Raw genomic sequence first — 23,335 nt, forward strand, 5'->3', positions numbered from 1 at the left:
TGAGAACCATACGTCGGTCCCTTGCATATACGAGTATGCAAATTGTTCATTAATCAACGTCAGGCCGACACGTGTTGTTATACTGCTGGTATGTTTCATTGTGAGGTGATGAATGTACTTGCTACCTTGATATACTGCTGGTATGTTTGATTGTGAGGTGATAAATGTACTTGCTTCCTTGATATACTGCTGGTATGTTTGATTGTGAGGTGATAAATGTACTTGCTTCCTTGATATATTGCTGGTATGTTTGATTGTGAGGTGATAAATGTACTTTCTTCCTTGATATACTGCTGGTATGTTGGATTGTGAGGTGAGAAATGTTATATATGCTACCTTGATATATTTCAGGTGACATACATGGTAAACATGATACTTGTAGCAATTCTCACAGCAATTTGTACAAATCACAACTGTTTGAGACAAGATACAGCTTTTTTTAGTTGGAATGCTGTCATCATACAGTGTTATTTATATGTACTTGCAATCATTGGTCTTTTTTCTGCACTCAACATAATTTCTTTGATGAAGATTCCCCAAACTAGTGAGCAATGGCTTGTGATCATAGTATAGATCTTCATTATCATTCATATCAAAGTAACAACACCCATACACAGCACAATTTCAGTTTATTAAGAAATGTATACAAAGTATGAAAAGTCTAGATACAAAATATTTACTGAATAAAGATGGTAAAAAAACTAAAGCATCTTGCTATTACAACTTAGACATAGACCAGAATCCACTTTATGCTTACATCATATTATTATTTAATCTTCTCTAGATACTTTTTGTATTTGAATGAAAATGGAAAAAATCTTACATCCTACATCTATGTGAAATATTTGTATAAAAATGCTTCTCTAGTATTTTGAAGATTGACAGACATAAAGCATGGTTATTGAGTCATTGTGTAGAATATCAGTTTTTTCACATACACAGGTATATTACAAGAATATTGTTGATACAAAAACTTTTATCACAGATACTGAGATAGTCTACCTGCTTCACAGATGACAGGTGGGTTAGATGTAGTTCAGTTGAGATTGTGTGGTGGCCATTAATGAAGAAAGTGCATGGACTTCAAAGAGAGGTGTTTTAAGGAAGGTCTCTCCTTTCTAAATGTTTCATTGTTGGTTGCATGCTGCACCGCTGTGAGTGAGTGAGTGAGTGAGTGTTACTCACAAAAATATACCATTCAAGGACGGGTTGTATGTTTGTACGGCAGATTGAAGTGGTTGAACTGTAGAGTGTGGACTGTAGCAGATGAATGTTGGAAGCATGGTTCCTACAGCTCCATGTTCACCCACCTCTTCTCTCTGTTGGTGTAGCGCTCAATCAGATCTTCACGGATAGCAATGTCCACATCTCGTTTTGCCACATCTGCAACAACAACCGCCAACCGCAAGATAACTTCTCTATAAAACTACACCCCAGACATTTAAGTACAGTCAGGTTACAAACATGAACAGTATCTACAGTTAAGAATGTCCCACACCAAATGCTAGAAGTCAAAAAGTCAGTCATGTTATCTTACCGGTAATATTTGTTCAAACTATAATGAAATTCGGTACATGTGTAGTTAAATGTGGGTCTCAACATATATGTTCTGCTTTTTGTGATATTTTAAATTTTGACCATGATTTGATCTTTGCACTTCGGATCATGCTCCTGAATTCTCTCAAAATGCATTGTTTGGTACGATCAACACTGAACCACTTGATCATTGAAGCATTTTTTTGCCCAAAAACATCTCTTAAAATGCCAGTCTGAGGAAAGTATGTTTCTCCTGATGATGACATTCTGTTTTCAAAACATTGGGATTTTACTATGTTTTTATAAAACATTGAAAGCATTCTATGTACTATTAGAAAATACCATATTCTCATAAGAAGATATATAAGTTCCAGAGTTTGTGTAACGAAAATGTAACTGTGTGTTGCAAATAATGTACTAAAAAATACATTCATTCTTGCAGATTTAGAAACATTGTGGAAATTAAGATACTTGTCCTATTGATTTGTTTATACTTTTGGCGTCAGTATTTATGCAGAAAATATATGAATAGCAATACTGACAACACTTCTTTAAAGCCTGTCTTGCTGCCCTACATGAAAATATTTTAGTTTTTTCCCACCGACAAGGCCTCAAATAACATAACAATTATATGAAAGCATCACTACAATAATGTTTTGATTAAAGAACTTGGTAAGAAGTGACATGTTAAATAATGATACATATAAGGTCAGTATGTTAACCGAAGATTAATCCACAAATCCATACCAGCACCTATTGACCTGAATTCATGTCTATTCCTCTTTTGTACTGGATGCCAAAGCTCCATAAAATCGGCACAAAGAGAGATATATTGCTGGGTACTGAAACTGTTCCACCAAATCCCTGTGTCAAAGATTAACCACAATCCTTAATGCAATTGTGGGAGGACTTTCTTTGTATTCTCAAAAACAAAATTAAGACAAGGGGAATTCATACCATGTAAATTCTGAAAACCTCAAAGGATTTGCTCCAATGTTTGCAATCTTTGAAAAGATCCAAGTTCAATTATGTCAGAACATTTCATTTTTCAACTTTGTACACCACTTTCCCACACAATAAACTAATAATAATCTGCGTTACTTGATCAATAGGTATTTTGTTACTAAACATGGTGACCAGGGGCATATTTACACCTCCATGCAGAGGTTCAGGACAGGTTATTGAAAAGGAAAGTAAATGCCATCTGAAGTTGACTGAAAAAAACAACAATGTGTGAAATGCTGGACTTCCTCATTGATAACATCCATGTGGAATTAAGGGAAAAGATATATGAGCAAGAAGTGGGCATACCCATGGGTACCAACTGTGCTCCCTTTCTTGCTGATCTGTTCCTTTCTGCATATGAATCAGAATTTCTGCTGGGATTGGTAAAATCAATAACAAGGGATTTGAAGTTTAACTTAAGCTTCAGGTATATCAATGATATCTGATATTGTTCAATAACGGTCAAATAACCAGGTCCCTTCCACCAACTTAGACACCTGATATAAGAATAAAAGAGACCAGTGAAACCTCACCTGCTTCATATTCAGATGTATGCATAAAGATTCTGAGTGACAAAACAAGAATGTATGACAAGACTAACTTTCCAATATTTAACTTTCCCTTTATGTCTAGCAATATTCCAGAGGCTCCAGCCTTTGTCTACTTTCTCCACTTTTGAGCTACAATTGAGCATGCTTGTTCTTAGATTTCAAAGAGCTTCACACAAATCTTGCTCACTTTTTTTTAATCAAGGTTACAGCATTCAAGACCCCAGCAAAGCTTTTCAATTTATTTATGGCAGACATGAGGAGGACATTTCCAAATTTGACACATAAGTGACAAAATGATGTCTGATGCAATTCCCTATTTTGACTTCTACCATATGTTTCCGTGTAAAACATTTGACTTGTCTTTGCATGTGATGGGTGCCTAAACGCATGTTCACGATATAGTCAGAATCATACTATGGAGATTTAAGATCATGGAAATGTGTTTTGTCACATTTTATTTAACATTTTAAACTGTTGACTACATATCCAGATGAGCTATAGTATGTGAGCACTAGTTTTGATAATTCCTTTTCCCATTTAACATTGAATAACTTGACTTACACTTCGGAAGGTCCATGAGTGTGTATGGAGCTATGAACTCCCTGGTGACTGCTGGGTAGCCGTTAGTGGACCACTCCAGGATCATGTTCTCAACAGCAGCACTCACAGCATCCTTGCTGCCTGGGCTGGACACGTACACTTCCACACTCGTCACGTTCTTGTTGTACAGCATTACAACCTGTAACAGACAACCCATCAACTGTACAACACACAGTCAGTCCGACAAGACAACATCCTTGCTGCCTGGGCCAGACAGGTGCACCTCCACATCCGCCACATTCTTTTGGTACAGCATTACCATTATCAACCAACAGTCTGACAACTTATAATGGTTGAATTTGGATGTTTATGCTCATTTTACCTTCTCTGAGCGTATGAGTGAGGGAGAAACGTGTTTTATCCCCAAAACATTCTACTTGCACCATCGGCTGTATTATGAAAACGGTTGACAATTGCAAACCTGAAGCGGCTCTCTGAGCGAGGAGATGTCTGTGTCATCGTACACCCAGAACTTGACCTTGCCGGTGGCATGGATGGCATACAGGCGGTGTAGAAGCATCATCACAGGGCTGGGGTTCTCGGCCTGAGGGTACAGCTCTTGTTCTACACTTTGCTTTGGGTCAGGCCGGAACACTGCTTCAGCAGAGCTGACTAGATAAAAAATACCACTGATTTCATATAAATCATCTTTAAGATATTCTGTAATGACAGTGAATTTTAATGAAGATATGTGTTCTCATTTTCTTGTCCGCTTCCAGAAACACCAAACAGTTGACCACAGACAACGGTCCCAACACACGTACATATGTTGCATTTCAAGCATTCACTAGTTCATTAACATTTGTTACATGTCTGAAAACATTATCCCGAAAAAAGCTCTATGCGTTATCATAGTGTGTCAGTGTATATAATATAATAAGGGTGTCAGCTGTACAGTCCAAATGTGTGGTAAGCTAGCTAGTGGTCACCTAGTTCAGGAAAAAATATACGCATACATAGCATATTTTGTGGTGTTAAACTGCTTATCCAAACTTCCATGAGTACATGCACTTACTGACGAGGTGAAATAGTTCCGCATCCTCGATACTGTGTTCCTGACTGGCGTAGCGTCTCAACTCGGTGTTATCACGGGGGAAGAAGTTGGAGATGGTGTTGTCGTTCATGAGGCCGAAGGGAACCCAGTGTAAGAAGTTATCACAGTGCTCCAGTTTACTCTCGTATACACTTCCTGTGACGCATAATGTATATACATCTATAGTTGCATCATTAAAGGTGTGGTTGTGGAAATACAGCATATTGTCAAGAAAATGATCATGGGGAATGAGGTAGATATCCACTTAATATAGCATAGTTCTTTAGGGGCATTCAATTTTGGATAAGATACGCCATAGGATATACCCAAACCAATGTCACGAAGGGTGATTGATATGTTCTGAGTCTCACATCGCATAGACAGACCTGACCCAAAGACATTAAAATGATTTATTTTTCCTCATAATCCCCTTCCACATTCACATATGAGTTCAAAGCCATACTCGTGGAAATTACAGCCATGGCAATGACTGATTTGTCATGGTGCATTGTCATGGTGGAAGAGCATACCTTTTTCTCAGCTTTCCACTACTCTTAGCCTTTATTCCTTAATTGCTTCAAAAGAGCAGCATAATATGATCTCTGTTTTTTGTCTAGCTTTTTGGAAGATAGTCCATCATGATGACACCATCGTCATTTCAGAACACGGAGGCCATAACCTTTCCAGCTGAGGGACAGTCTTTGTCTTCTTTGGTTATGCCAAATGCTTCAACTGTTTTGATTATGTCTTGGATTCAGTCGGTGAACACAGGTTTCACCGAAAGTCACAAATCGTTGCTAGAACTTTTCTGGATAAGCTTCAGTTATAGCTACATTTTCAGATGTCAGAAGCTTTGGAGTCCAACGGACTGATACTTTCTTCATTGCCAACTTTTCTTTAGTAATGGGATGTAATCTCTTCTGGGAAATACCTTCTGAACTATCTAACTGACGCTAGTCCTATCACCATCATCGTGGATTCTCTGGATCATTTCAGGTGTTGCTGACGTCAAAGGCCTTCCAGGACAGGGTCACCTTTGAAGCTCTCCCTGCCACGTTTAAACTCTGCTCCCCACCTCTTTACGGTGGCATAGAAAGGGGCATCAGTCCCTTGTATATTCATATCTTCATGGGTGGCTTTCTTAAGCCCCCTTTATGCAAGTTCTTGATCACTACACGTTCCTCATTTTGTCCATTTTCCAAGCAGGTCACAGACGCCCTGCTTGTTACTGACTTGACACAGCGAAACAATTTGCTCAATTTGCCCAAGTTTTGTTTTGTTTGGATATACCTCTCTGGCTAGTAATGTCCACAACAACTGATTTCATAAATACCCAATTTCTGCTATGTAAGGCTTAGAACTTATCAACTAACAATGGTAGGTCATGCTGAAATCTACATGTCATGGGAGATATGGAAACTGGGAAAGGCACGTCAAAAACCTATTATTTCCGTATGATTTTAGTACAGTTTAGATTACACAGTTGGTTGGTGATTAGAATATGTTTGTATCTGTTTATTAACAAAGGTTTATTTTATAGATTGCGCCGTACACAATTGGCAGTCATCTTTAGTGAAAGTCACAGTCTAAAATGTTGTTAATCCTTAATACATTGTGTGAGTATTAATTAATGTTTAGTGACGTTACACAATAAAGAAGGGTATGTGCTATGTTCTGGAGTGGATTTAATGTGTTTGGTACTCAGCATTATGGACCGGAAATATGTTGATCCTGAAGTACTGCGTAGAGAATGTAACAGGATGAAGCGCATATAATCTGTTCATGACCATTATAACATGACCTGCGATGGGTAAGATCAGTAGCACATGGCTATGAGCCTTTGTCGAATACACTACCACAAGCTTATAAGTCTAGCCAATAACTTGTGAGATGGAGTTGTAAGTGAGTGACGGGGTGCAGAGCTAGGTGTAGATGACACAATGTACACCACTTTAAAGTAATGCATATTTTTTCATACTTTAGATTACCTGAATCAAACTAAATATTATGTATCCAATCATGTAATTTACAGACAATGTTCATTTTTCATAATATATTTAGTTACACGAACTGCATTTACTAGAATTCAATTTCTCTATTGGATGATTTTGCGTGGCCCCATATCATAAAATATTTGGAATGGCAACCTATAACTGTGTGAAGTTTCATGCTTTCATCACAAAGTACACAACTGACCCCATATTTGTCACAAAACGGCTGGAGTAAATATGGACACCTTCGGGAGGGACAGTCTCCTGCTATACACCTGTGTGCTTACCTTCCATACATGTTCCACACTGCCCCATGCACAGCTCCAGGGCCTGCCTCACCTCATCCCTGTCATGGTAGTGGTACTTGCGCATCACCTCAGTCCAGATGTACTCTATTTCTTTGTCTCGGAACTGCTTCGTTTTGCCACAGAAAGACGTGTCAGTCTTTGGCACACAGTCGTCAGGGTCGGGGGCAGCGCGTCGTCGTCGGATTACATGGGGTGGGGGTGTGTGACGGAAGAGGGGGGATTGCCTGTAGGGAACGTTGGCCGATTTCTTAGCCTCTTCAATGTCATCGGGGTCCACTATTCTGTTCTCTAAAAGTTGGACGTTGTCATCACAATTGAAGTATAGTTGGTGTATTTATAGTATATACTTATTAAACATTGTCCACTGGTTGATTGATCTTAAATTAGTGTCGGGTTTTAGCTTTGGTTTATTAATTGTGTCATCCATTTGGTAATCGCTGTATAATTATGAATGAATGGTTGTACAATAATTATGTTGATGGTCATTGGTACAAAACCCACAAGTGTATGTTTAAACGAAACTGACCTTTAGAGGCATCAAAACGTATCTTCAGCTCTGCCTTGTACACACCCAGGCTGCCGAAATCATGGGGTATTAGGTTGACATTATCTGTCCAAACATCAAACTCGTCCCTCATGTCCACAAACACCCTATCAGCGTACAGCCCCATCCCCATCTCTTGGCGGCCTTCGGCGAACACGGGCGCACATGTGTCCACTACGGCCTGGGCAAGCTGTGGTAAGGTGTGACCGTTGGGGTTTTGTGACGAGTTGTACTTGACCTCCATGGCCAGGCCGAGGATGAAGGTGTTGTAGCGCTGGTCGAATGGGTCTATAGTGAGTTGCTGCTCCTTAGTGGAGATGAAACCGCGGACAACGTCAATATCTGTTGCTGGATCTGGGCCACAATGCGTTACATTATAGTATCATACCATCTTTACGGGAGTTCATATATGTTTGTTGTTTAACGCCACAAACAGAAATATTCCACCATCCGATATATGACGACCCTCTATCATTAAACGAGTCCAGACCAGACAATCCAGGGACTGATAACATGAACATCAATGTATGCAATAGGGATAGGATGACATGCATCAACCAAGTTACTGAGCCCGTTAGTCGCCTCTTACGACAAACATGGATTACTGAAGATCAATTCTAACCCGGATCGTGAAGGTTCCATGAGCTACCAGAAATGCATTTGTGGACTGAAAGAATACCTTGTGACCCGTGACAACTGACGGACTCTATCTATCCTGTTCTTTCAGGTGGAAGTCAACATCAAATATAGTGATACTATTTATACCCACACATGTGCAGTAAATACTGTCCCCACTGGCCGACTGGGATGAACAGCAACCAGGCGAATATATGAAGCATATTTTGATTGTCAAAATATATACACAGTCAGATAACAACGTCACTCTGCTGGAACGAGAGTTCAACCTACATAAGTTACCATCATGTTGTTTACATGTTCCATGTAGTTCAACACATAGCCTGAGTCGCTTTCACGGAATATCCTCGATCGCCAAATATAACCATTTGTGTTCTTGTTCTGATCACTCAAATGTACCAGTCAAAATTATCTTCACATAATGACTAAAACGAGTGTAGCACTATTAGCAACTTCTATTTATGTATAAGATGTGACTCGAAATCTGATTACTGATAATCATGTTTCATGTTAAGAAATATGTAACGTGAATAATCATTTTTGGCTGAATAGTAAGTTCCGTTGTTTGAAAGTAAGGAGTTTTAAGTTCTACCTCCCTCGGCGTTCCACTTGTTGTGTTGGTGGAGCAGCAGAGAATAGCACTTGGTGATGAGCGGGTTAAGACGCAAGTAGCGGAACTCTGGGTCACTGGACGTGAACTGCCCCAGAGCGGTATCCTCAGCCAGCAAGTCGTCCTCCTGAAAATGAGATATTCTACTTTATCATCTAAATAACCTTATTTTAGAAAGAGAGTTGCTATGTTTTATTATATTTAAAAAAATATTAAGATATTCGACAATGAATAATTTCATATGAAAACAATCTATATAGGTTTCTGAATATACAGATTTATATCGTCTGACCTGTCCATTAGAGTCAAACAATGGATAGTCATCCAATTCCGACTCGTCAAACTGCTCTGGGAGACTGTAGTCGCCGACCTTACTGTGTGGCGGTTCGACAGCCAAGATCATCGCCTGCTGGAAGTCTACCTTCTGTGCTTTATAACCCTTCATCTTCCTCACAGCAAGAACCACGTGGTCGCCTGAATCGAGGTAGACTCATAAACATATGTCACAGGTGGTTTGGTATTCTATATTTGTGTCTGTCGATCCAGTTACGGTACAAGCCAAAAAGTTGTCGCGATTTTGCCAATTTCCCTTTGCTTTCTATATGTTAATGTAGCAAACTAGCATCAACCCAATTCAATGAAGTTCGGTGGCGGCATTAAGATGCGATACTGGGAGAAAACGGTTGCTGTAACAAGGGTCAATGGTTGGTAGGTGGATAATTCTTTAGGGGACACGTCGATACTCTTGATATACACTGAAATATGATTACCATTGTGCTTAATGAAATCCACCCCTATGCATTGGGCTAATTTGGTAACAGTCTTCAATCCAGCCGTGGCGCCAGTGTCCAGCTGAAGAGTCACTTGCCTCCCTTCTACATGAAGCGATGTGGCCGAATAGTCAGTTTGTCCAGCGTATGGTTCGACATATGCCTTCGTTACCTTCAATTTGCCTGTGGTGGAAAGTGATATTATGAAAATGAACACCATGACCGTCCTGTTTAATGAACTCTTTATCAACATATATAGCATGGACCATATTCAAAGACCATTATCAGTGTCTATCATATATTATATTTACGACGCGGAAAAGCACAAGGTCAATAATCTCTTTGTCATATAATATTTTAAAACAGTCGATATTTAAGACGTAATTTTTCTCACTAAAGTAACTTTAATTTGCTAGATTGAATCTGCTGAAGCTATGTCTGTGCACATAAAAACATATCGCGGGCACATGTCTTAACTTTTTATTGTGAACGTTAGGCAGCGGTTATTGAGCAATTAGATATTTCATCAATGCATGTAACTTATTAAAAGTTGTTCCCGCAAGGTGACCCGATATCCTTAATCTTGATTTATGTAACAGTCTTTCTTATAAGGTGTGACGTCACTCACTTCCACTGATGTTGTCCCTGGTGAGTTTCTGCAGCACACGCACGAAGTTGTACATGCGGGCACTCATCAGGCGATTGGCGCATCTGGTAAATACACGCAAAAGGTTCTTAAACACTCAACACTCTGGTGGTACAAGTTGGACAAAGTGTGTTTGACAAATTTCAATCCTCGTCACAGTATGATCAAGAAGAATTGGACCTGCAAAAGTACCTCGTTCACATTTTTTTTTAAAAAACATGTCTCGCCCATAGCTGACTATTCAGTAATACATTAGTTCCTACGATTTAAAACACACATCTAGTTGATGCAGTAATCAGCCTCAGCAAATATACATATCCATACATCAAAGGGATTACTAGATGGTCGCTACGTATTAGGGTCACTGCAGCAGCATGTAACCATCATATCTGTGGCTCACCTTTTGGAGACATGGTTGCCTGCTGGGGAGGCTGTGCAGTCTACACAGGTGATGTCCTCCTTCCCACACCAGCCTGCAGCCCCCTCAGGGTTGGGGAACACCACATTGCTGCCTTGATACTGGACCAGTCTGAAACACGGGGCAAGGGGTAAAAAGAAAACATCATCTCAAACACCTGCATTAGTTGTATAACTTCAGCTAGGTACAGCATTTAACCCGCTACACTTACTTGATGAAGTCTTCTGGAGTGTCTCTAGTGATAGGTTGGTCTACCACTCCAACCAGTTCCTCGGGTGTGGTCACGTCACTGGGGTGGATCTGACCGCTGTCCAGACCCAGGAACTTACTGCAATCGGGGGACTGGAGGGGGTCTATTCGTGGAGGATGAAATCACAATTGATAGTATGACTCGTGTATCCTCGGGTACTCATGGCAATGCTTATGGTTTCAGCTTCTACCTATATAGGCCTCATTAGATGGCAATGTACTTATTATTTAGGATACTCCTTGATATCTACGTTTGTTTCTTCAGCCGTTATCAAAGTTTGCGACCAAAATAATATATAAACAAAGCTCGTGGAGTAAGTGTTGGACGGTATAATCCTTCGACAGAGGCCATCACTGATTTATACACGCCCTAAACTATTGGACTGACAACTGCAACATCGATGCAAGCGGTGTGTTATTTCCTGCGTTTTTGACACGTTATGCCAGCTTGACTTTTAAGTTACGGAGGGCAGTATACATAATTTACAGACCTAATCCCTCATTGATCGAGGCCAGCGCCCACGCTTCAAAGCTTGCAGTGTTCATCTCGAAGCCGGACTCGGCACTGAAATGTGGCTGTGGATCGTCAGCTCCTGTCATGTGAATATGCATCCCTGTGGCCGTCATGATGATGCCGATATCTCGCTGAATACGCTGTATCGATCATAGTACAGTGTCAAACACATAAAAATGGGGATAGTCAAATAAAGGTTTACAGACGATTATTTTGAAAGGAAATCTCTGAGACATATTTGAGGAATTTCTACTGAAACAAATTTATACCTCGAAAATGACCGGACAGTGTTTAAGCGCTGCCTTGGCGATTTTCTTCACATCACCATTGACCCCATCCTTGAACTTGAGGTAGGCTCCAGTGCCAGCCCGGGCATACAGGTCTTGTATGGAGGTGCTTCCCCCAACGTCGGTCTTAGTCTTGTAGCCACTAGAGATCTGCGCCTAAAAGAGAAACATGACATCGGTTTTAGTCTTGTAGCCACTAGAGATATCCTCCTAAACGAGAAACATGACATTATCTTACATTAACAGAGCAATGAGAACATCTTACAGCCTACTGATGCATAGACTACAAAGCGTGGGTAACAACTTTGATATTATACTGCAATTTAGCAACGTATCTATACCAAAACATCGCTATCACATTATAATATAAGATAAATCACAAATAATGATGAAGAACGAAGCGTGGTTTATTTCACGATAAAGCATTGTTCTACCAAGACGTCATTCCTGGAGATTCAACAATTTGCTGACGTGGTAAATTGGACGACGCTATTAGTGACAGGGGGGTGTCTTGTGGGTTGTTCCTCTTAGATGTAGCTGGGCAACGTAGATAAACACAATTGCCGAACGATCGCTCCAAAAGTTGGAGAGATACGACAATCGGTATTGGGAGAAAAGGTACAGAAAAACGACGTGCAAACTATGAGAATATGCGGGAAAGACCACCCAAATTTATCAACATCACTCCCAACCCCCCGCTGTTCACGGAGGGACTTGTCCGAGATTGGTCCATGAGTTGTTTAAAACCATACTCCCTGCAGTGTTTTAGTGAACGATAAACAAGTCCCACTCGTTGTTATCCATTAACTTTGTCATCCGTCAACTTTTAAGAAAGGCCTATCAAACAATACAAAGAAGTGATAATAAACACGACATACATTCTGTTATTGTTGTGAGACGGTAAATCGTCTGCCCCCCCTCCCCCCCAATACAGGGCCATGTCAATGGTTACAAAACTACATGTAAACAATGAAGCAAATATTTTTATTCGGACATGAAATATTACAAAACAAGTATTCGATAATAAGCAACTTTCGACGCGGGAATTATTTAATGGAAAATAATTGTGAAAAAAACAGGTGCCAAAATGATGATGACGGACTATAGGTGGAAGGGATGCTGCAACGAAGATGGAGACACTGTAAATGAACTGCGGGCAGCAAGTGGTCCTATGCACAGCGCACAGGTCACACATCAGGTAAATGGGTACCCGGTAGGATGAAATGGCAATGTGGTTAACATTCTAGCGCCTCACAGGCAGCATGGGTTCTGTTCTCCCCAGGGAACTGAGCATGATTGTTGAGTGCACACTGATTCATTGACCGGGGTAATAATTGTGTAGCGCTTTGAGCATAAATGGCATGTAATGAGCAGCAATCAGAGAGTTAAAGTTTTACTTTACGCTTCTGGGACCTGTCCTACAAAGCTAACGAAGCGCTACCACAGTCGCAAGTCTATGTTAAAGTATGGGAGTTACGATCGTCTTAGCACTACGGTCGCTTTGTGGAACGGGGCCCTGGTTGCTTTAATAGGTCCACACATATTTCTATCACGCAAACATCCGCGATATGTATCAGCTCACCGCGAAGTCCGCTGATAATATCACGACTTATATCCAGTTATCATCAAAGAAATAAACGTCGTTGTAGTTTTTATCTTGACTATTATTTAAAAGATATACCTTTTGATAAAAGTGAAAATTTGTTCTACGTACCCGACCTACACATGTTGTAAGTAGACTGAGTATTTTTAACAATATAATTACCACCATATCACACATATTACTATCAAATAACATTAGTTGCAAATCAACATTATTGATTCCGTAATACTGTTTGCTAATAACGTAATGAATTCATATTTGCTTATCTAACAACATTCCGACGGTGTAAAGTACTGATACAAGTCTACGAATTAGGTCGGCGGCATGTTCCTGCCTTTTGCAACACCCTTCCCTGCCATAGCAAATAGAACTGCCACGGCCCCTGTTCACACAATCAGTCCTATAGATCGTTTGTGAACTGTTGCGATGTTTCAAGGTGCTCACCGGTGTGTCCTCGTTTTGGAGATCGTTCAGGATTTGCTGCAGACAGCTGACAAAAACAGGATGCGCGCGGAAGTACTTTGAACTCTTGGAACGGAACTTGTAGATCATCACCAATAGGGACATTCTCTTCTTGTCATTGTTGTCTTGGGAACTATTAAACAGTTTGGACCCTACAAGAAGACAAACATTGTTTACATAATAATCACCCGTGAACATCCGGGTTAGAATTCATCTTCAGCAACTGATGCTTGTCGTAAGAGGCGACTGGATCGGGTGGTCAGGCTTGCTGACTTGCGTGCTGAATGTCATCGTATCCCAATTGCGTAGATCGATGCCCCTGATGTCAACCCGTGGATTGTCTGGTGCAGACTCAATCATTTACAGACCGCCGCCATAGAGCTGGAATATTGCTGCGTGCGGCGTTAAGCAACAACAAGCAAAACAAACAAACTAAAGAATCTTGTAAGAGAGTGCTAGTGGTCCGTGCTACACCGTGCATGATTATCCCATGCCACCTGTCAAGGAGTAGTGGCAAAAATGTTGTCAGATGTACAAATCCTTACATTTATATTTCTACCATACAAGTTAGTAATATAACATGTCAAACAGAATTATGGTATGTGTATTGATTTTGAACACCACATTACGAAAGACACCAGTAAAGGTGTGAATGCGAAGTGTGTACAAAAGATATTTCTTCTCATATCCTTAAAAGTTCTTATATTACTATATGCATATGACGCAGTGTTATTTGGTGAAGACCCGACAAGCTTGGAAAAGTCACGTGACTCATTCTATCTGTACTGTTACAAATGGAAGTTGGATGCAAACACACCATAGACTGATATTACAATCCTGTGTACGTGCAGTCTGCAAATCTATCATATGCCGTTGGTGACTGTGGCCTAAATGATTCTTATGTAAATCTATGATAATCCCGCGATACAAATCGGAGATTTTAAATTGCAATGAACGATATAAGTCTACGAAAGAAATGTTCAGTGAAACGATCCAGAAATATTAACTTACCCATTGACTGCCTTTAAAGTGATTTCGATGCCATTGTTGCACTTATTATACTTTATGCCTTTGAAATATAAGGCTATGATTTATTAGAAATTTATACACACCTCAAAATACAAGGACCTATTATTCATTAATAACATAAGTGAGCTTAAGAAACTATCTAGGTTCATTGATGGTAGCCTCTGCTGTCTTGATTCATCAACTTGCTTTCGTTGTTCACCAAGATCTTGTACTGCCGTAGAGTAGTTTTAGGAAAACAAGAAGTTGAAGTTGACAACAGCGATTGGAAAACGCTTGCTTGTCATATCAGTATTAGTAAGAACAACAAAATTCATTTTTACATAATCTTTGTCCCACTGATGCGTCAAATTTGGAAATGTCCTCCACATGTCTACCATAAAACTTTTTGTAAGCCTTGAATGTTGTAACCTTGATCAAGCAACATCTGAGCTACAGTCGTAAAGCAGACAACATATTGATTGCACATGTCCCATGATTACATAGGGTGTACGTACTACAATAAATACACTTTTTTTCAATTTTAGAGGGTTCCAAAACGCATGCAAGTAACAAATAAATGTCATTCAATACACGGTGATCTAGCAATGAAGTGACAAATATAAAAGCATTGTGAAGATAACAGACTGGACGTACCAGTGTCCTTTGGGTCCTCATATTCAGAAGCGCCACCCTCGACGGTGGCTGGGTCGACCACGATCAGTCTCTTGCCAGACTCGAACAGAACATCTGAAACAATCACATGCCAGTGCTCTTATCACTCCACGTTATACATGTGTGGAAGAATACACAGACATATCTTAACAGTGTCTTGAAAAGGGAAATTCAAGAGTGCCTTTAGAGAAACAACAATAACATCTTCAAATAATCAACCCAAAGATCCCATGGCACAGTAAGGCTCTACCATAGACAACCATAAATACAAGTTTCTTTATCTCAGTAACGACGTTTGTAGCAATTCAATCCAAGTGACATCATAGACAGATAGACAAATATTTTAATAGGCTCTCAAGTCAACATTTGACATTTGATCCATGCGGAATTCCGAGAGACTATTATGCATACAACAAAACAAACTATGAACTAAGGGTATTAGATAAACCCGTAAACAATGACAATAAAATATATATTACGTATGAATACACAAATTGGCATCACGTATTTCTAAAGATATTATGGCAGGTTTTGGTGGTTAAAAAGCACAGTTCAGGGTATAAAAGTATAGAATGAACCTTATCTTTATCGTTAACGGACATAAAACCTCAAACAAATTCTTTCAGATAAAGGACATCCATCATATCTTCCAGTTTCAACTCTTAGGGGAGCTACACCACGTCTAAAAAGGGCCAGTGCCCTTTTATACGGACTAGACATGTTACAATTTACATAAAATTCAAAAAACAAATTCATATTTCAAAGTAGAAAAGTTTTTTGCCACCTCTTCCAGTTTTACTACCTGCTTGCGAGACTTCATGTGTCCATTTATGTACATATCTTTTGTAAATAACATCAGTAATTTGTGATACAACATAAGGGATATGATGATCAACGTTTAGGTTTTTTAAATGAGCAAAACTAAGATCACAAAGTTTGACATGAACTCTATAATTCCAATTTCGTTTTTTCTTCATTGCTAAATCATTACTCAAAAAGAAAGGCAGCTGCTCTATTACCATCTGATTTACATAAGCGTCTATAAAATCTCGACACACTTCACTGATTAACCCACATCACCGATAACACCATTATAAGGTCGCATACTTGCGTAAGCATAAACAGAAACGCATGGTACAATTATGCACAGCATTAATAGAAGAAAAATTATAAGTGCCCCAAACTGCAACACCATATTCAACAGTAGCCCATACCATAGAACGAGACCACCCAGTTATATTTTGTTATAAATAGGCCTAGCGGTCTGTTTGCCGAACATGCCACAGCTTTTGCCATACGGCCATAATCTAAGTGTTCTGTGAAAAAGGGTAAACCTGAAAAATTATTACAATCTACAATCCCCAATGCAAAATCTCCAGATGTAAATAAAACAATGGTTCTAGCAACCGAAGCGAAACGGCCCAAAACTTTAGATTTGGCATTGTATATAATCATTTTGTTTGATACACACCAGTTATGCAGACAATCGAGCATAACATTAAGCTCACATTCGCTTTCAGCGATTAAAACAATATCATCGTCATGCTAAAATACCAACCTTACACCCATGGACAAATTGGTAATAAGATCATTAACATACAAAATAAAAAGCAAGGGAGATCACAAACAGTTCTGTTTCAAACCCCATTTTACACGAAACCATGGAGTATAAAAACCATTTACCCGTACAGAGCTTTTAACATTTTTATAAAGTGACATAACACCTTTAAATATATTTCCACTGACACAATGTCCTTAAATTTACTTCATAATAAACTTCTGTCGATACAGTCATAGGCTTGTTTTTAAACCCATAAAGGCTGTAAATGTAGATTTCCGTAGAGACTTGCGACTTTCGACAATCGAAGTCAAACTAGATATGTGTTCAGTAGTTGAACGTCCTTTCCTGAAAGCGTATTGGTAGTCGTGAATACGTTCATTTTCTTCTGCATACTTAGTTAGTCTATTGTTCAGGACACCATACAGTAGGGCTTGTATGACGCATTGGCCAGAGTGATACCTCGGTACGACAGGGGGTCGCTGGGGCCGTCTGCACCGGATTTAGGGAAAGGAGTTACAATACCCTTGGCTCAGCTGGAGGGTACGTAACATGTCTCAAAACACGTGGAAAATAGTCTATGTAGGAAGTAAATACACGTCATTTCTTAAAAGTGAGAGTATGGTTTTACGTCGCTTTTAGCAATATTTCAGCAATATTACGGGGGACACCAGAAATGGGCTTCACACATTGTACCCATATCGGAAATCGAACCCTGGCCTTCGGCGTGACGAGCGAACGCTTAAACCACTAGGCTACCCGACCGCCCCTCATTCTTTAAAACATCTACAGGTACATTATCAAAACCCGGTGATTTTCCCCATTTTGCTTGACTCACTTCCTCCAGAGTTATTTTGGTATTCAATTCACAGTCCCCTTTGTGTTCACTATGTGGGACAGACTGATCTGAGCACTAGCACAATTTACAAGATCACTATGTGGGACAGACTGATCTGAGCACTAGCACAATTTACAAGATCACTATGTGGGACAGACTGATCTGAGCACTAGCACAATTTACAAGATCACTATGTGGGACAGACTGATCTGAGCACTAGCACAATTTACAAGATCACTATGTGGGACAGACTGATCTGAGCACTAGCACAATTTACAAGATCACTATGTGGGACAGACTGATCTGAGCACTAGCACAATTTACAAGATCACTATGTGGGACAGACTGATCTGAGCACTAGCACAATTTACAAGATCACTATGTGGGACAGACTGATCTGAGCACTAGCACAATTTACAAGATCACTATGTGGGACAGACTGATCTGAGCACTAGCACAATTTACAAGATCACTATGTGGGACAGACTGATCTGAGCACTAGCACAATTTACAAGATCACTATGTGGGACAGACTGATCTGAGCACTAGCACAATTTACAAGATCACTATGTGGGACAGACTGATCTGAGCACTAGCACTATAAGCTATCTCCAACACCTCCGTGACGTCACGGCTGACATTGCCGTCAGCAAGTTTAACTTCGCCTTTAGGGAACAACAATAACATCTGCAAATAATCAATCCGAAGATCCCCTGGCACAGTAAGGCTCTACCACAGTAACGGGGATTGTTGCAATTCAATCCCAGTGACATCAAAAGAGATGTTCTCTGGGTCGGTGCCAAGCGCCAGGTTTGTGATAACTCGGGGAAGCGTGGCGGTCAGTGAGCTGGAGATGTGTATTGAGAGATTGCTTTATACCCGGACAAACAAGATATAATATGGTATGGTATTTGACTTTTAGGGCGACTTGGACCAGTAAGGGTCTGTTTGCGCTCAACACATCAAATGAACTTAAACAAGAGATAAATGAGTAATGAAAATGTGACGATTAACTGATCTAGTTTATATTTTAAAACCACAAGTAAAGACGTTTTCATTTCCCAAAAGCAAGTTCTCATTCCATAAAAAGAACCCACCCAGATTCGGATGAACAAGACCCAGGCAATGAGTTATGTGACCTTGTATATCTGTAAATAAACGTTCCTAACGTCCATAAACGCCTGGAAGGTAGGATTTCCAAAGTACCGAGGACCAGATTCACAGAGTTCATCACACTTCGTTCTTTATCCGTATAGTGTGGCGAGGCATGCAGCTCCCGTATGTATGGTACCAGTACTGATGTACTCACAATTATTTATACTTCTCTCATATATTGTTTGTACATTTCTTGAACTCTCTGCACTATTCACTTTATACCAAAGTATTTGAAACATTTGTATAAATTGCATATGCACGCACGTGGTATGAGGATGAGGGTCACACCTATTGTACAGAGGTTACACAAGTTATTAAGCTTGTGGCTCATTCGTGATGTCATAATGCCATCATGTGATGTACCGTTCATTTTCCTCTGTCCAATACTTACTCAGTATAATTTTATGTCCTTTGTCCACTCATATGAACATGTATAAGCAACAGAAATATTGTCTTGAAGCTTATTAAGTAGAGTTGCATGTTCTAAGTGAAAGAAACAATACCCCTAATGATGTGTTTTATTTGGTTATGTAATAACATTAAATCACTTAACTATGTTGTTTTTCTCGAAACCCTGTCCACGGACGTATATACAGTCATGCCCCGACCAACCTATAAAATCTACTCGAATTCGAATCCACATGGGTACAATGTGTGAACCATTTCTGGTGTCCCCGAAGTGACATAGATTAAAAGGTACAACTACGCATTCCACAACAGCAAAGTCACACAATACACACGTTATATACGACAAGGTATGGGTGCTGGTCACTCTGCGCGATTTAGATGCACACTGTATTCATGAAATGTGTGGTATTTTGATGATTTTTTGTATCATTTACCAATATATGTATGTGCATTCATGGGTAAAGTAGGCGCGAATTTCTAACATGTCATACATCTAAAGATAGTTAATGTAATAGGTAATAGGTAATATGTCTTAAGTGTTGCAATATATCCTAAGACCTAAAATACACAAACGACAGCTATCAAGTTCGGGGGTATTTGACGCAACATTCTTGGTACAGTGAAGTAAGAGGCCGGAGTGAATATAGCGCCTCTCAACACAGCAAACAAATCTGTCTGACATGTATCTGATGATTTATGTTCAAGTACAGCATATAATATTATACCGGTAATGAATGATTTATATTGCTAAAAACGCATAATAGATACTGGTGTGCATAGATAATCAAAAGAAGTTAAGAATAACAACATACATGTTTGTAACGTCCACCAAGAGTCGTGCTGAGGGTAAGAATGATAACGTACATGTTTGTAACGTCCACCAAGAGTCGTGCTGAGGGTAAGAATGATAACATACATGTTTGTAACGTCCACCGAGAGTCGTGCTGAGGTCGGGGATGATAACATACATGTTTGTAACGTATACCTAGAGTCGTGCTGAGGTCGTGGATGATAACATACATGATTGTAACGTCCACCAAGAGTCGTGCTAAGGTCGGGGATGATAACATACATGTTTGTAACGTCCACCGAGAGTCGTGCTAAGGTTGGGGATGATAACATACATGTTTGTAACGTCCACCGAGAGTCGTGCTAAGGTCGGGGATGATAACATACATGTTTGTAACGTCCACCAAGAGTCGTGCTGAGGTCAGGAATGATAACATACAGGTTTGTAACGTCCACCAAGAGTCGTGCTGAGGTCAGGAATGATAACATACAGGTTTGTAACGTCCACCAAGAGTCGTGCTGAGGTCAGGAATGATAACATACAGGTTTGTAACGTCCACCAAGAGTCGTGCTGAGGTCAGGAATGATAACATACATGTTTGTAACGTCCACCAAGAGTCGTGCTAAGGTCGGGGATGATAACATACATGTTTGTAACGTCCACCAAGAGTCGTGCTGAGGTCAGGAATGATAACATACAGGTTTGTAACGTCCACCAAGAGTCGTGCTGAGTTGGGAATGATAACATACAGGTTTGTAACGTCCACCAAGAGTCGTGCTGAGGTCAGGAATGATAACATACATGTTTGTAACGTCCACCAAGAGTCGTGCTGATGTCGGGGATGATAACATGCATGATTGTAACGTCCACCAAGAGTCGTGCTGAGGTCAGGAATGATAACATACATGTGTGTAGCGTCCACCAAGAGTCGTGCTGAGGTCTGGAATGATAACATACATGTTTGTAACGTCCACCGAGAGTCGTGCTAAGGTCGGGGATGATAACATACATGTTTGTAACGTCCACCAAGAGTCATGCTGAGGTCAAGAATGATAACATACATGATTGTAACGTCCACCGAGAGTCGTGCTGAGGTCAGGAATGATAACATACATGTTTGTAACGTCCACCAAGAGTCGTGCTAAGGTCGGGGATGATAACATACATGTTTGTAACGTCCACCGAGAGTCGTGCTAAGGTCGGGGATGATAACATACATGTTTGTAACGTCCACCGGGAGTCGTGCTGAGGGATACGGTACGGTAGCTTATACTGTTTGAGGATCGTATTTCGATCCAGTGACATGGAACAAAGAACCTACACAATAGAGGGACACAGTGTTTGGAATAACGGGTTTGTATGTCCAACACAAACCGTTATATGATATCAAACCTAAACAGTTCATTCGGCGTTTACGCAATGCACAGCAAATATTAGCTATTATACACAAAAATATTGAAAGTAAGGCGGTTAACGATCGTTCGTGAAATAGGAGAAATGTAACAAATGAAAATAACCTGAAGTAAACACTCACCTTTGGTGTGACATATCCTCGATTGCTCTACATAAACATATCGTATAGCAACATAAACCGGAAGAAAACGTAGATGTGAAAACGTGAAAGTGTGTTATGACAAATGGCGACCTCAATACACTGTATTGGTTGAGCACTGTACCCCAATGCTGACTTGTTGTAGCCCCTTGAAAGGCTAGTGACAGTTGCTGGTGAACCACCACATTGAACTGAGATATTTACACATTATTATGATTATAGTAAACAAACTTAACCATTATCATTATTGAAACTATGACCTTACCTTCACACATCACTGCATGAGTTAGATATAACAGCGACATCAACCACAGGGCATCCATGTTGATCCCTTCTCGAGGTATGGGATCCCGGAACTAACCTAAACTCAAGTCAACAACAATTGTCGTCTGCTCCGCTCGACAAGGCGACCAGTAAAGGGCGCTGCACCACGCGACTGCTAAAACCTACGTCATCACTATTAATAAGGGAGGTAACTGGTTCGGGCATGGAACGATGGCTTATGTACTGGAGCGTAACTTTCGAGCTAGAACGGGTTTTGGTCATGTGTTCATACACCATGACCAACTTTCATTTGCGTTCGAAGGCAATTGTTTTTGTTTATGCGACGTATGTGACATCTGAATATTTTATTCAGGTGTGAGTGTGTGTTTAGGGTTAAAGCTCATTAAAGCTTCTATTTGCTCTTACGCGGAAACCAGGAAGTGTACGTACGTCGTACTATCCGTGTTCAAGTACTCGGAGCAGACGTGCTTTGACATGATAATGCATACAGTATGCAGCAGTAGGTCGGCGTATATGTTGTAAGTGCTGTAATAAATTCAAAACGTTCTGAATAACTTACAACATGTCATTCTACTTAATATAACAAAACAAAACAAAACAAATGAATGTTGGTGGCGATGTTTTTAAAACAACAAAATCTTCAAGCACAAATTTAATTGCGATTCCGTTGGCGGGGAATAGCAGCGGGTTAAAGTGGCGCTGGTCTAAAGCAATTCCCCGGGACTGGTGGTTGCCTTTGTTATTGTTTTTCCCCCGTGAGTACCCGGATGATACGCAACGCAACTGAGCGCGACAAGAGACTGGGCTACTGTCTGCAACACTGATTGGTTAACCGTGATCTACAAAGATTTCGACAAAGGGCGCATGTTAATTAATTTCTTCAGCCTAAACAAAAAGACAAAAACAAGCTCATCGGATGTCGTCATTTGGAAATAGTTATATGATTGTTATAGTTTAATAATAAAAGAGTATCCATGCAGTGAAAGCCTTTTCGGATTGCGTCGATGATACGATTACTACTCCCTTGTTGTCATCCACGTTTTCTCGTATAACCCTACACTTGTGTGTATTTGTCGTCATTCACTTGATGCTCAGTTAATGAATTCATTATATGTATGATTAGTGGTAGCACTGTTCAGAATACCTGACAAAGGTTCCCATTTGGCATTAATTATGTCAGGGGTAATTATTCAATCTAAATCCAGGTATCAATTGAAGTGAAATGCGTATTGTGTAATATGCACGTGGCAGCCCAGCAAGAGATGAATAATCAGTTGATTTACTTTTTTGTAAATCAACGGATCGT

The 23,335-nt window shown here is 40.1% G+C and overlaps 1 protein-coding gene across 1 annotated transcript; it reads right to left on the reverse strand.

Moving 5' to 3' along the window:
• Positions 1-612: 612 nt before the first annotated feature.
• On the reverse strand, positions 613-22,159 carry LOC139468175 (uncharacterized). Its single transcript, XM_071249974.1, has 17 exons — positions 22,010-22,159; positions 15,426-15,518; positions 13,746-13,915; positions 11,681-11,854; positions 11,389-11,551; positions 10,860-11,001; positions 10,631-10,759; positions 10,213-10,295; positions 9,585-9,767; positions 9,107-9,288; positions 8,797-8,941; positions 7,551-7,922; positions 7,004-7,312; positions 4,708-4,881; positions 4,114-4,304; positions 3,654-3,831; positions 613-1,383 (listed from the first exon to the last, which is right to left on the reverse strand). The coding sequence occupies exons 1-17, from the start codon at positions 22,065-22,067 to the stop codon at positions 1,289-1,291; spliced, it is 2,841 nt and encodes a 946-aa protein (XP_071106075.1). The 5' UTR covers positions 22,068-22,159; the 3' UTR covers positions 613-1,288.
• Between the last annotated feature and the right edge of the window lie 1,176 nt (positions 22,160-23,335).

This window comes from Haliotis cracherodii, unplaced genomic scaffold (genome assembly GCF_022045235.1).
Source record: "Haliotis cracherodii isolate W230 unplaced genomic scaffold, xgHalCrac1.p SCAF_2, whole genome shotgun sequence".
Classification (NCBI taxonomy): domain Eukaryota; kingdom Metazoa; phylum Mollusca; class Gastropoda; order Lepetellida; family Haliotidae; genus Haliotis; species Haliotis cracherodii.

Bases quoted from the DNA above. Each gene is read 5' to 3' on its own strand.
- LOC139468175 (XM_071249974.1), bottom strand. From the start codon at position 22,067: ATGGATGCCCTGTGGTTGATGTCGCTGTTATATCTAACTCATGCAGTG. The intron at 11,552-11,680 runs GTATAAATTTGT...TGATCGATACAG, and splicing joins ACTGTCCGGTCATTTTCGAG to CGTATTCAGCGAGATATCGG. The intron at 9,768-10,212 runs GTGAGTGACGTC...TTTCCACCACAG, and splicing joins CAGGGACAACATCAGTGGAA to GCAAATTGAAGGTAACGAAG.